The 12,874-nt window shown below is 40.3% G+C and overlaps 1 protein-coding gene across 3 annotated transcripts in view; it reads left to right on the top strand.

Moving 5' to 3' along the window:
• The window catches only part of LOC118816660 (phospholipid-transporting ATPase ABCA1-like), a 249,179-nt gene that overhangs the window by 169,702 nt on the left and 66,603 nt on the right, over positions 1–12,874 (top strand). For all 3 annotated transcript variants that reach the window (XM_036583170.1, XM_036583169.1, XM_036583168.1), the window contains 5 exons: positions 204–298; positions 617–722; positions 3,905–3,979; positions 4,560–4,726; positions 11,043–11,220. In XM_036583170.1, coding sequence (XP_036439063.1) covers positions 204–298; positions 617–722; positions 3,905–3,979; positions 4,560–4,726; positions 11,043–11,220 — 621 coding nt within the window. The remainder of the gene's footprint in view (positions 1–203; positions 299–616; positions 723–3,904; positions 3,980–4,559; positions 4,727–11,042; positions 11,221–12,874) is intronic.

The following is a 12,874-nucleotide window of genomic DNA, read 5'->3' as shown; positions in this document are numbered from 1 at the left end:
GTTCCAAGGAAATAAACGTTTACTGCCCAGATAAAAAGCTTTAAATATATTTTTTTTCAGGTGGCCCAATCTGACATTTGATATGTGACACATCAAACATTTGACATTTGCCTCTCTCTCTCTCTCTCTCTCTCTCTCTCTCTCTCTCTCTCTCTCTCTCTCTCACCCCCTCCCTCGCCTTCCCTCCCTCCTTCCCTCTATAGAGAACACAGAACACGACAGACACTCTGCATGACCTTTCTGGCCGAAACATGACCGACTTTCTGCTCAAGACTTATGCAAAGTCTGGAAAAATACGGTAAAAGTGCACTGCATCCATTATTGACCATGTGATGGTCTATTTCGGTAAGATGTCAGGGCTCTATTAGAAAGGCAAGTCTGTCAAGAAACAGCAGAACAGTCATAAATATGGAACTCTATAAATAAAAAGGCATAGGGCATCACATCAGACATCAAACATCTGAGCAGATGAAAGAATATCACATTATAGTAATATAATACCTGAGACTCCAGAACAGAGAATAACCCTACTGCTACCTTGACAAAGAAGCTTTTCAGGATATTTTTGAGTGCGTATGTGACTAATATTCTAATACTTCTCTTTCTTTCTTGTCAGTTACGGAGGGATTTCTGTTGGAGGAGTGAACTCTCAGGTCAGAATGAACGAGTCTGAGATAACGGCGGCTCTTTTGGATCTCAGAGCTCTCTTCAACTCATCCCAGGTATAGCAAACGCACCTTATACACGCGTAGAACTCTCAGTAACCCTCTCGAAGTGTGGGAGAAGTTCACAACAAAAAATACATACATTACTAGTTCTGTTTGACAGGACCCAGGCACTGCTAGGGTGTTTTTTCCACTGTGCAAAGTACTGGAACCTTTGGCCCCAGAAATCTGGAATCATTGCTTTTTTACACTTGCAAACGAAAACACAATATACGTACAATATAGAATATCGTATGAATGCTTTAATTAATTAATCATTTTACACTTTATAAGGTCATGAAACGAATTGAAGGACATGAACAACTTGCATTTCAAAACAAGCTCTGCTGAAATGATTTCGTTTTCTGCCATTTTCATGGTGCTGTTTTTTTTTTTTTCCCCTTCACATCATTTGTGCACAGAGAACTGTGGGTAACCGAAGGCCTGGAAGGATACATCTGATGTGTCCTTGAAATCACTCAGAACGTAGGCTGCATTTCTGGGCTGTATACGAAGAGTCCTTCATTCGGGCCTGCAGGCAAACATGTAGCAGCATTTTTAAAAACAGTAGCAGCATTTTTCCCATATCATGAAAAACCTGAATTTCCCTCACTTTTTTTAAATAAAGGAGTTTGAAGAAATATAGAAATGTAGTTTCAAAACTTCCTATTCATTACCCACTAAGCTGCAAAAACAGCCCATTTTGAATTTATTGCTTATGTGATGTCACGTGGACCAATGCATCCCCCTATACATCCTGCAACATCATACAACAGTTTAGCCCTGCCCATTGACACTGAAGTTATAAGGTGTGTTTCATGTCTAAGTGCTTTTGAATGAGGCTCCATACAGTACACACATCAGTCTTAAAGGCACTGTAACCAAAACAGCCTGTTTAATTCTAAGGGATAAAGAGAGGTTGGAAAATGATCATGTAAAAATGAATAATGACCATTTTTGGTACAAAAAAAACACACAAGTGTTCTAAGTTGACCCCCAAAAGAAAAAATAAAAAACTAAATTTAACGTAGGATGCGGACACCAAGCCTGGGTGATTGTCTTGTATGGGATAAGGAAGAAAGCTATGGAAAACTGTGTTGGTCATCGGTCCAGTTCCGAAGATTCTACTTTTATAGTTTTAGGTAGCTGCTCAAGATTAGTATCAGCAGAACCTAATGGTACTCCAGGTGCTCTCCTCCGTCTTTGGTAGCATGTGAAGCCAAGCCAACAACAATTTAACATAGTGTTTGCACTTCCAGGTGAGCATAAAGTCACCCTGCTCTTTTACTTGAAACATCAGGTAATGTATTCAGAACAGTTTCGTATACCGGCTTCCTGTGAGGTAACCTTTTTACTTTTTTACGATTCCCCTTCAACAACTTAACACAGATTGAGGCTCGTATCTGATGATTTATGCATGCACCATGCCAACTGCTGTAAAGTGCAATTAACTCCTATTACTTGTTACTTAGCTACAGTTATGAGAACGGGGGAAAACTCTCACTATTCAGTTTTTGAGCAAATATTTCTTTAATGCGTGTTTTCCCAGCATAGCAATTCCAGCTGTTCGTCAAAGATCATTTGGCAGTTTTCAGAGAGTAAGTGGCACAGCCATCAGAGCATGGAGAAGTGCAATTTCAGAAATTTTCCCTGAGACAGAGTGTGACCTGTGCGCTCAAAAATCAATACAAATTTCTGCACAAGAAAACACTGCAATCATTGGTGGTGCTCTTACGCCTAGACAGGGATGTGGGTTGGCATTTCCTGGATGGGGCTTCACTTTTTTCCTGTAAAAATACAGAATGATGAGACTTAAGAGACATCATGGCGTCTTAAAGAGCAGTTCACGTCCACTGTACTGCAAACACTGCTTGGCAAAGATTGTAAGAGCCCGAGATAAATGAGCATTAGGAAACTGGACGCTAATCGGATCTCCCTGAAGAGGGTGTGAGTCTCCCATCTTCTCTAGCAGAGGTCACTGCATGTGTAACATGTTTATGAGTTATGTATTATTCATAGATGTGTACGAGTAAGACCAGACAGTTCTGTCTGTCCAGATTGATCAGTGGAGTCCAGTCACTGTCTACTCTTTTCCTCTTTCTCTCTCTCTCTCACTCTCTCAGGTTCTCTTGCTCTTTTGCTCTCTTTCTCTCTCTTTTGCTTTCTCTGTCTCCCGTTCTCCCTCTCACACACTTTTTTTACTCTTTTCTTTCTCTGTTCTCTCGTTCTCTCTCTCTTGCTTTCTGTCTTCCACTCTCTCCCACATTCTCTCTCTTGCCTCTTGTCTCTTTTTCTTTCTCATTTTCTCTTTTATGCTTTCTCGCTCTCTCTCTTTTCTTTGTCACTCTCTCCCTCTTCCTCTCGTTTCTCTTTTCTATCTCTCTTTTGCTCTCTCTCTCTCTCTCTCTCTCTCTCTCTCTCTCTCTCTGAAGGGCCAGGTCATGCTCATGTATGCGTGATTGTGTCTCCGATGCTCTCACCATTAGCATTTAAATCACATGTATCTGTGTGTGTGTCTGCATCTCTAATCTCAGGGGGGAGATGGTGTGTCAGGTTGGCTCTTGACCTGTCACTGTGTGTTTGAGACAGATACGCAGTGCTGCCTTTGATACACACACACTCACACACACAGCTGCATAGCTGTATGTTCCCTATGCAAATCTCCATTACTTGCACACCCACAGACCTGGACTAATCTCAGACCATTCTATCTGACACACACACACACACACACACATATATATATATTTATGCTCTCTGGCCACCTACCTTGTACTTCCATTTACTGGCCACTTTATCAGAAACACCTACCTTGTACTTCCATTTACTGGCCACTTTATTAGAAACATCTTCCTTATACTACCTTCCACTGGCCACATTATTAGAAACACCTACATTGTACTTCCATTTACTAGCCACTTTATTAGAAACACCTGGCTTGTACTTCCACTCTCTGGACACTTTATCAGAAACGCCTTATGCCTAATAGTTTCACTATACATGTGTACAGTGACATGTAGCCCTTCTGTTTCTCCACAATCAGCCTCCTCTACCTCACTGGTATTGCTGGGTTTTTTACAAATGTGGTCAAGTAAAAATGTCCAACCAAGAGCAGCTCTGAGATCAGAAACTGAGCTTTGACACTGTTCAAGTGTATATTCAAACTCACTTTCTCCTCCTTTCTCTGTCTCTCCCTCCAGAATGATGTAACCGATAAGGTCTTCCAGGACTTGGAGACGTTGCTGATAGAGCTCGGAACCAAAAACAATGTGAAAGTAAGTAGCCACCATTTTTCTTGTTCTCTTTTGGATGGGGATGAATGCTGGTTAACAGCTTAAATGCCCCTTAATTGTATTATCATCTTCATTATTTATAGCTTACACTGCTGCAAATGTGTCACTTTCCTTTCGGGAGCCGGCATGAGATTGTAATATGCTCTGAAGAATTGCTGAATAGGGTTGAACATCAAACACGCACACATCGTGGGTGTGTGATGTAGCATTAGAGACTTGTAGGAGGTCTTGCACAGCAGATAGAGCAGCACTAATTAGAGCTGTAGTGCCATTGGGGAGGTGAGCCTCATTTCTGTGTTCATCTCTTCCTCCATCCCCCTGTTTGCCTGGTCAATTAGACCCTTATTCCTTTTTTCTCTCTTTCTCCCTCTCTCACACTGGCTTCAGATAATGAGAGAAACATGGAGAGCATTATGGGCAATTTACTCTGAGTGCTGAGTAAAGAAGCCAGAAATATTAATTACTATTGACTGTCTTTCTCTCCCACCCCCATTTTGTAACCTTGTTTCTTCCTTCCTGCTTTGTTCTTCCCCTTCTTTCTCTCTTTGTCTTTGTGTGTTAGGTGTGGTTCTACAACCAAGGCTGGCATTCAATAGCATCATTCCTGAACATAGCCACCAATGCCATCCTCAGAGGGAATCTTCCGGCCGGACTGCAGCCAAAACTCTACGGCATCTCAGCATTCAACCATCCACTCAACCTCACCAAGCAGCAGCTCTCCGCAGTCTTGTGAGTATGCATCCAGTCACGAGGTGTGCCTTGATTTTTCAGCCAATCAGGAACTTTCATATACTACCTTGTGAATATTCAGCCAGTCATGAGAGCTTGTTTACTGCTTGTAAGCCCAATAAGGACTCTCAAACCTTTCACCATGTTCAGTATTCAGCCAATGAGGTCTTCTCTGGGAGCATTCGGTCAATCAGGAGTGCTTTTGTCCTGTATTTAGCGTTCATCCAATCAGGAGCTCTAGTCTATCACTCTTTGAGCACTCAGCCAATCAGGAGTTGTCATGTATTGTCTTTAGAGTGCTCACCCAGTCAGATTATCATTTGGTGAGATTTCATCCAATCAAGAGTACACATATATTAGTCTGTGAGTATCCAGCCAATCAGGACCTCTCATATGGCTTTGTGAGTATTCAGCCAAACAGGAGCTCTCATGTTGCTCTGTGAGTATTCAGCTAATCAGGAGCTCTCATATAGTTCTGTGATTATTCAGCCAATTAGGAGCTCTCATTTGGCTCCGTGAGTATTCAGCCAATCAGGAGCTCTCATGTGGCTCTGTGATTATTCAGCCAATGAGGAGCTCTCATTTGGCTCTGTAAGTATTCAGCCAATCAGGAGCTCTCATGTGGCTCTGTGAGTATCCAGCCAGTCAGGAGCTCTCATATGGCTCTGTGAGTATTCAGCCAATCAGGACCTCTCATATATCATTTTGTGAATATTCTGCCAGTGAGGAGCTTTCATATATCATTCTCTAAGTGTTCAGCCAAGCAGGACTAAAAGAAGATATTTAAAGAAGAAAATGGTAAAAAATCTAAATATATTAAAAATGCCTTTTTATGTTTGCATATATATTTTATACATTTATTATAACTGAATTGTATACATAATACAAAATACAATTCAACCAAGTAATGAAAATCATTCAAAATAAGTATGCAGCCAATCAGAGCCTCTCCTACAAGGCAGTCTGAGTATTCAGCCAATCAGATGCGCTCACTACACTGAGTGACTAATCAGTTCTTTTTCTGCGAGTTCCAGCAGCTCACAGCTCTGCATCAGTATAGTGGGTGGATATGTAGGTGTGCGTGCTGTAACCTCACTAGTTATTAGTTCATTAGCGGGTCTTTATTCTTTGCTGGCGTTCAAGGTTACCTGAATCGTGCTGCTGGTCCACGTTCTTAAATAAAGTCGTCTCTCTGCCCGCGTGTCGGTGGCCCGTTATTATTAAAGCATATTAAAGCACATCACAGTCTGCTGGCCTGATTGCGTCTGGCCCACTTTGATAAATGCACTTCCACTTTAGTACGGGGGGCTTATTTAATATGGTGATATCCCTGTAGGTAGCATGTGAGCGTGTGTATGCGTGTGTGTGTGCACGTGTGTGCTTTCACGCTTAATTGAGCCCACCTTGTGAGGGTGTGTTGACAGCACTGTGTTGTAAATGAAGATGGATCATTAGGAATTGGGGCTCTGTGTCAGAGACAAAGACGGAGGGTAACTGGCCATATCCTTCCCCGTTACCTAATGAGAATTTCATTGAGGGATCAACACTCTTGCAGTGTATCCACATTAATGATGAATAAAACAGCACTGCAGCACACTGACCTTCAGACTGTGTGTGTATGCGTGAGTGTGGGCAGAACCCTTAGGCATCTCAGAGGGTGGTAAGCGTGAGGGTAGAAAAAAGAAATCGAGAGAGAAAGAGAGAGAGAGAGAAATCTATCAAAGTCCAGCAGTAGGGGGTGTGAAAAGGGGTGTGAAGGCAGAGCAAGCTTGGCAGAGAGCTGAGAGAGAGAGAGAGAGAGAAAGGGCTACTCCTGCATTCTTAAAGCGCAGGCCCAGGCTGCTGATCAGGATCAGAATTCCTCTATTGATTTCAGGCTCAGGACAGAAAACGAGAATGCTCTTCATCCAGTATAGACTGTGACCACAAGGTGATAAGTAGTAAGTACAAACTCAATTTTAGGAAAGTTTGCAAAGTAGGAAAATGTGAATGAAAACCAACAGGCTTTGTAAATCCCTTTTAACTTGTATTCCATTGAAAACAGTGAAAAGACAAGATATTATAACTGTTTCATCTCATTAACTTTATTGCTTTTGTATATATTCACTTATTCTAAAGTTGATGCCTAAAACATGTTCCAAAATTTGGGACAGGGGCATGTTTACCACTGTGTTACATCACTTTTCCTTTAAACAATGTTAAGTGATTGTTTAGGAACTGAGGATACCAGTTGTTGGAGTTGTTGCTTGATATAGCACACTGTTGTAACACGTGCAGTACAAACTCCCTGAAAAAGATGCAGTCTAGATGGCAGCATATGTGGCTGTAAAATGTACCCCTTAAAGTATGGTGCGTTCACAGATGTGCAAGTTGCCTGTACCTTTGACACAAACACACCACTATACCATGACAGATGCTGGCTTTTGAACATCACACTGGTAGTGATTGTGATGATCCTTTTCCTCTTTGGCCTCATCTCAGATGAGCTTTAGCCCAGAGAAGTCAGCGGCGTTTCAGGATGTTGTTGCTTTATTGCTTTCGTAGCAGATTCTCAACTTGCATTTGTAGATGCGGCGGCAAACATTGTTTTTGCTGATAAGGGTATTCTGACGTATGTGTTGATATTCATTACAGAAGCATGTCAGGTTTTAGTGCCATCTGAGGGAGCAAAGGTCATCGGCATTCAATATTGGTTTTTGGCCTTGCCCTTTATGCACAGAGGTTTTGCCAGATTTTCTGAATCTTTAAATAAAGTTATGGTCTGTAGATTGCAGAATCCCTAAATTCCTAGCAGTCATGCATTAAGATATGTTGTTCTTAAAATTTTGGCCTATTCACTCACAGTTTTTCACGAAATGATGACTGAACTTTTCATTAATGATCCTTTTAATCATGATAGCATCGCCTGCTACCTATTCATTTGATCACAAACTTTTCAGTCTTAGTAAAAGTCAAATATTAAATATATCTACCTTGTGCAGGTTTCAATTAAATACCTGTAAAATTTTACAAATTACTTCTTGCTGTGTGGATTTGCCTTTTACGTACTGTTTCAACTTTCTCGAAATTAGGTTTGTAAGTAACATTTATTTATATAGTATGATTAAAACCAAGAAGGAAAGAAAAACACAAAACAACACAGGACAATCAGATACCATCAACCATTTCTAGAAGACAAAGAATACAAGCGTATTTTAAGCCTTGACTCGAATGACTGTAGGGAAGATGCACGTCTGATCTTCATGAGGAGGCTGTTCTAGAGCCTTGGAGCTCTTACTGAGAAAGCTCGGTCACCCTTTAGCTTTTTCTTTGAACAGGGAGCCCTTAGTCGAAACTGATCTGAAGATCTCTGGGCTCTCAACAGCATGTAACCTGAAACAAGTGAGAGATAGGGCAAAACAGGCCCACCATATTCCCGAAAGTTTGATCTTTAATATAAGAAGTTGTACCAAATATCTAAAAGCATGTGCAAACTAACAACAATGTAACAAATTACTGTCCAGCTTGAAATGTATAAATATTGAAATAGTTCACTGCTACACATACGTATCATAGTTATCACCAGCGATAACTAAAGCATCTGTATTATTAAGAGAAAAGTTGATTAGTTTTCTTATAACTCATTGAAACAAGGCTAAAAATGATGTGGATTCTAAACTTTCAGTCCAAACCACATTTGTACGTAGGAGTGGAGATTATTTTTTGATGAAAAGTTATTGTTGTGTATACAGTTATTTTACAGAAAGAATGACTTTTCTTTTGAATTTATGCAGTGTTTGTTAACGTTTGCCATCAAAACAATGAAAATGTCTGACTCAACTCGAGTCAAACCTGTTGAAACAGAATGTAAATCATTAGTTAATCAAGTAACACACTGTTTAAGATAAAATCTTAAACAGTGCAAATGAGACAAAGCAGTACTGACCTACCGGTTCTGTAAAACAACACAAAATAAGTTAATGTCACCCACTGTCAAACAGGAGCAACCTCCTTGTCCCTGTTCATGGCTTTCAATTCTTAATGAACCTGAAATCGGTTTCTTTTTCGCCAGCTTCTTGTTCGAAAACGGTACAGCAGTCAGATTCAGGCACCTTAGGTGCCAGAATGGAACTACTACGCGATTTAAGGTGGAATGAGACAATGCAAATAGGAAACCAACTTCCATTTTGTTGACTCTCTGAGATCTCTCCACCATTAAAACGCCTCACTAATGGTCCAGCATGGCTCTTCGCCTTTGCCTGATCTAAGAACCTCTTCCTCCATCTTTGTTCTGCAAATCTTTTCCTTTTTGTCTGTTTTTTACCATCTCTCCTTCTTGACACTGTGTGTAGTTCAGCACATAGCCCCTCTACTTGTCCTGTGCACGAGCATGAACACCCCCTGTTGCTGATTGGCTGGAATAGTGATGTGTTTCTCATCATGAGCCGCATTGTCTATTTCCCATTTACAGATCACTGTGTACATCCAGTGTACATCCAGAGTTTGTACTGTATACGAACACTGGAATTTTTTTCAGCTTACACACAGAACAGACAGCTAGCGGACCGTGAGGAGATATGAATTGAGTTTGACAAAAAGTGTATTTGTTTGAAATCATACAATGAGCCTTTAAATCTATACAAGCAGAGTGTAAAATGAGCGCTTGGTGCTTTTCTGTAACGCTTTTTATTTGATATAACTATAAACATCTCATGGTTTTCAAATGTGAGAACATATATAACAGAAGAAAGAGATTCACTTATCAAAAATGATAATTTATTATTCAATTTGATTTTATCATTATTGAAAAATGTAAAAAGTCTGACATGCCTACTTTTGATATTGTTTTACATTAGCCTTGCATATAGACCACTTTATGTGCACATTGCAATGTTGTTCCTGGATCAAATCAGATTTTTTTTGGAATTTACAAAGCTTTCTTTTTTATTTACCTTCCCATGCAGTAACTAAATTCTTAGTTTTGGAATTAAAGTGAAAGCAACCAAATTAAACAGACCAAGCAGCCTCAGAAAAAACTTTGAAAATGTTATACTGGCATTTATATTGAGATACACAATAGTTTTCTTAGTTACACGAACCAGTATATGCTTGACCAGGCTTGCGTTTGGTCTGATACCTTTTCTCTGAGGCTGTTTGGTCTGACGGCGTTTGGTCTGCAGTTCAGTTTCACCAGATCTGAGACATGACAATGGTTTTTCTCGAGACTCTAAGTCATTTAGCTTGAGGAATGATGTCGTTCTGACTCTGAGGTCTGAGGATGTCCTAAAATGTACCCCGAAGCCCCGCCTAGTGCTAATTAACATATTGACAAATAGCTGTTTTAAATGTATTTTTATTTTTGTCACTAATTACTCGTGCTTATGTGAAAAATGAAATTGCAAATGTAGATATTTCATTTTCAATTTTGGCAGGATATTTGCGCAGATGTTTGGAAAAAGAAATGGTTAAAAGAGGTTTTGCATTTACGTTTTATTGTTTTAATTTTAATTTCTTTTTTGGCTGGATTTGCCTCCCATAGGTGTTATCCCAGCTCCAACACACTCCAATTCAATTCCTCTCCAAGTTAGCCAGTACTTCATGAGCTGAATGAGGTGGTAGTGTAACGAACATGGTCTGAACCAGCAAGAAGGTCACTGTTGATCCAGACGTTGTTATTTAATGTCATTATGATGGATGAGAGGACGCAAGCAGTAGGTGGATTTACAGAGAGCAGGTCATAAAAGGCATGAACCCTGGCTTTTGCTCTCCAAAAAGTCTCAGTCAGGGTCAGAGGTCACCTCAGGGCCTTCATGTCTTGGTAGAGGTCAAGGTCATGTTTGGAATGCTTCAGGCAGTTCTGTCTTTGGTGTTGACTCCTACGAGTCTACTGCACAGTATCATTCCAAAACACCAGTGATTGCACTCTTAGGAGTGATTTGAATGTCCGTTGATCCATAAATAAATGAGTAATTGATAATTAATTAATCTATTGGCTAATAAATTGGTTATTGATGACAGGAAGGTCTATAAAGTGCTGACTATTGCTTAAGCCGAGCAAAAATAATTCCATGCAAACATGCAGTTGCCCTTCACAGCTGTACGCTGTCCACCTCAGGGAAAACTAAACAACTGTGTTGTTTTTAGCCTGAGACTGTGAGTGGGTGTATATTGATTAAATCAGTTGTTTAGTGCTGACTGAAGATCAGCTCCTAACCTGCATGAACTCATTACATTATGGTGTCAAAGTCAAGAACTGTTTCACACTGAGAAGTCATTTCTATATCTGTTTGTGCACTGACACATTGACAAGTCAATATGTACACTGTCTCATCTCCAGGGCATCCAGTTCCACAGATGTGGTGGTGTCCATCTGCGTGATCTTCGCCATGTCCTTCATCCCAGCGAGTTTCGTCCTCTTCCTCATCCAGGAGCGCGTCAGCAAAGCCAAACACCTGCAGTTCGTCAGCGGGGTGAATCCTGCAGGCTACTGGGTGGCCAACTTCACCTGGGACATGGTACACTAAACACTGCCTACAGTACAGTGAACATTATACACACTGCACATCAGGGATGCGTATTTTGGCAAAATCTTTTGACTGGTAACTGAATGTTGTTATTTGGAGTTTGATTGACTGGCATGCCTACAGTCAAGGACACAGCCTATTAAAATATTAAATATAAAACACAAAGCTCCAGTTCTGAAATCTGATTGGCTGAGCCATATTTATCAAGCAGTTCACAACAATAGCCATTATAAAATACTAGATAGATGCACACATATGAGCACACATCAACTGGAACATAGTACTGATAGGTAGGGCCAGGCATAAGCAATAAGCCATTAGAGGCCATGTGTAACTCTGCTTTGTGTCGTGCCTAAGAACACCCGTCCCTGTGATAAAATTACAGTAATGCATGGCCTTGAGTGGCTTGTTGCTTTTAGAAAACAGTGGCCAACATAAAATATGATAAAATGCACAATTTTTCAGAAATTATAAAGAAGTTATTATTAATAAAAAGTGGCATAAACAAATATTTCACCAATAAATGTAGTAGAGTATGGCATCATTGCTAATCGACCATGGATTACTGAATTAGGAGAAGAACGTTCCGCCACCCATCACTGTATATTGTGGTCATTTAATGATCTTTTTGACTTTTTGTCACTGAATAATGACCATATTACAACTTAGCAACTGTTTAATGCAAAACAAAAACTTTGTAAGTTGTGATAAATTCTGAGAATTTTTAATGTACTGAATATTTTATTTTTTCCTAAAGCATCATAGTTGAACAGAATGAAGCTATGTTGAAGTAAGTCTTTCCTTAAATATAGTAATTGAAATGGATTGAATTGTGGTGATTTCATTCTGTATTCACAAAGTATTTTTTGGTCACCAAATTACCTCCACGAGTCTTATATAGCACAAATCCAGCGCTGCCTCTCTTACCACGCTGGTCCTGTACAATAAACACTGGACACTGTACACTAAACAATGTATACTGTATAATAAACACTAGACAGTGTTTACTAAACATTCCACACTGTACAATAAATGCTGAACAACGTACATCAAACAAAATACATCGTAAATACTCAACTCAATACACTAAAGACAGCACACTCTACACTGAAAAACTATACAGGAATGCTGTATGCTGAACTCTACACAGTATGTGAACACTATACACCGATCAGGCATAACATTATGACCACCTCCTTATTTCTACACTCATTGTCCATTTTATCAGCTCCACTCACTGTATAGGTGCACTTTGTAGTTCTACAGTTACAGACTGTAGTCCATCTGTTTCTCTGTATACTTTGTTAGCCCACTTTTACCCTGTTCTTCAGTGGTCAGGACCCCCATGGACCCTCACAGAGCAGGTACTAATTGGGTGGTGGATCATTCTCAGCACTGCAGTAACACTGACGTGGTGGTGGTGTTTTAGTGTGTGTTGTGCTGGTACGAGTGGATCAGACACAGCATTGCTGCTGGAGTTTTTAAACACTGTGTCCACTCACTGTCCACTCTATAAGACACTCCTACCTTGTCAGTCCATCTTGTAGATGTAAAGTCAGAGACGATAGCTCATCTGCTGCTGCACAGTTTGTGTTGGTCATCCTCTAGTCCTTCATCAGTGGTCACAGGACACTGCCCACAGGAC

Source organism: Colossoma macropomum, unplaced genomic scaffold, assembly GCF_904425465.1.
Source record: "Colossoma macropomum unplaced genomic scaffold, Colossoma_macropomum, whole genome shotgun sequence".
Lineage (NCBI taxonomy): Eukaryota > Metazoa > Chordata > Actinopteri > Characiformes > Serrasalmidae > Colossoma > Colossoma macropomum.
Note: the sequence above shows the minus strand (reverse complement) of the source record. Positions and strands in the feature narration are given on the sequence as shown.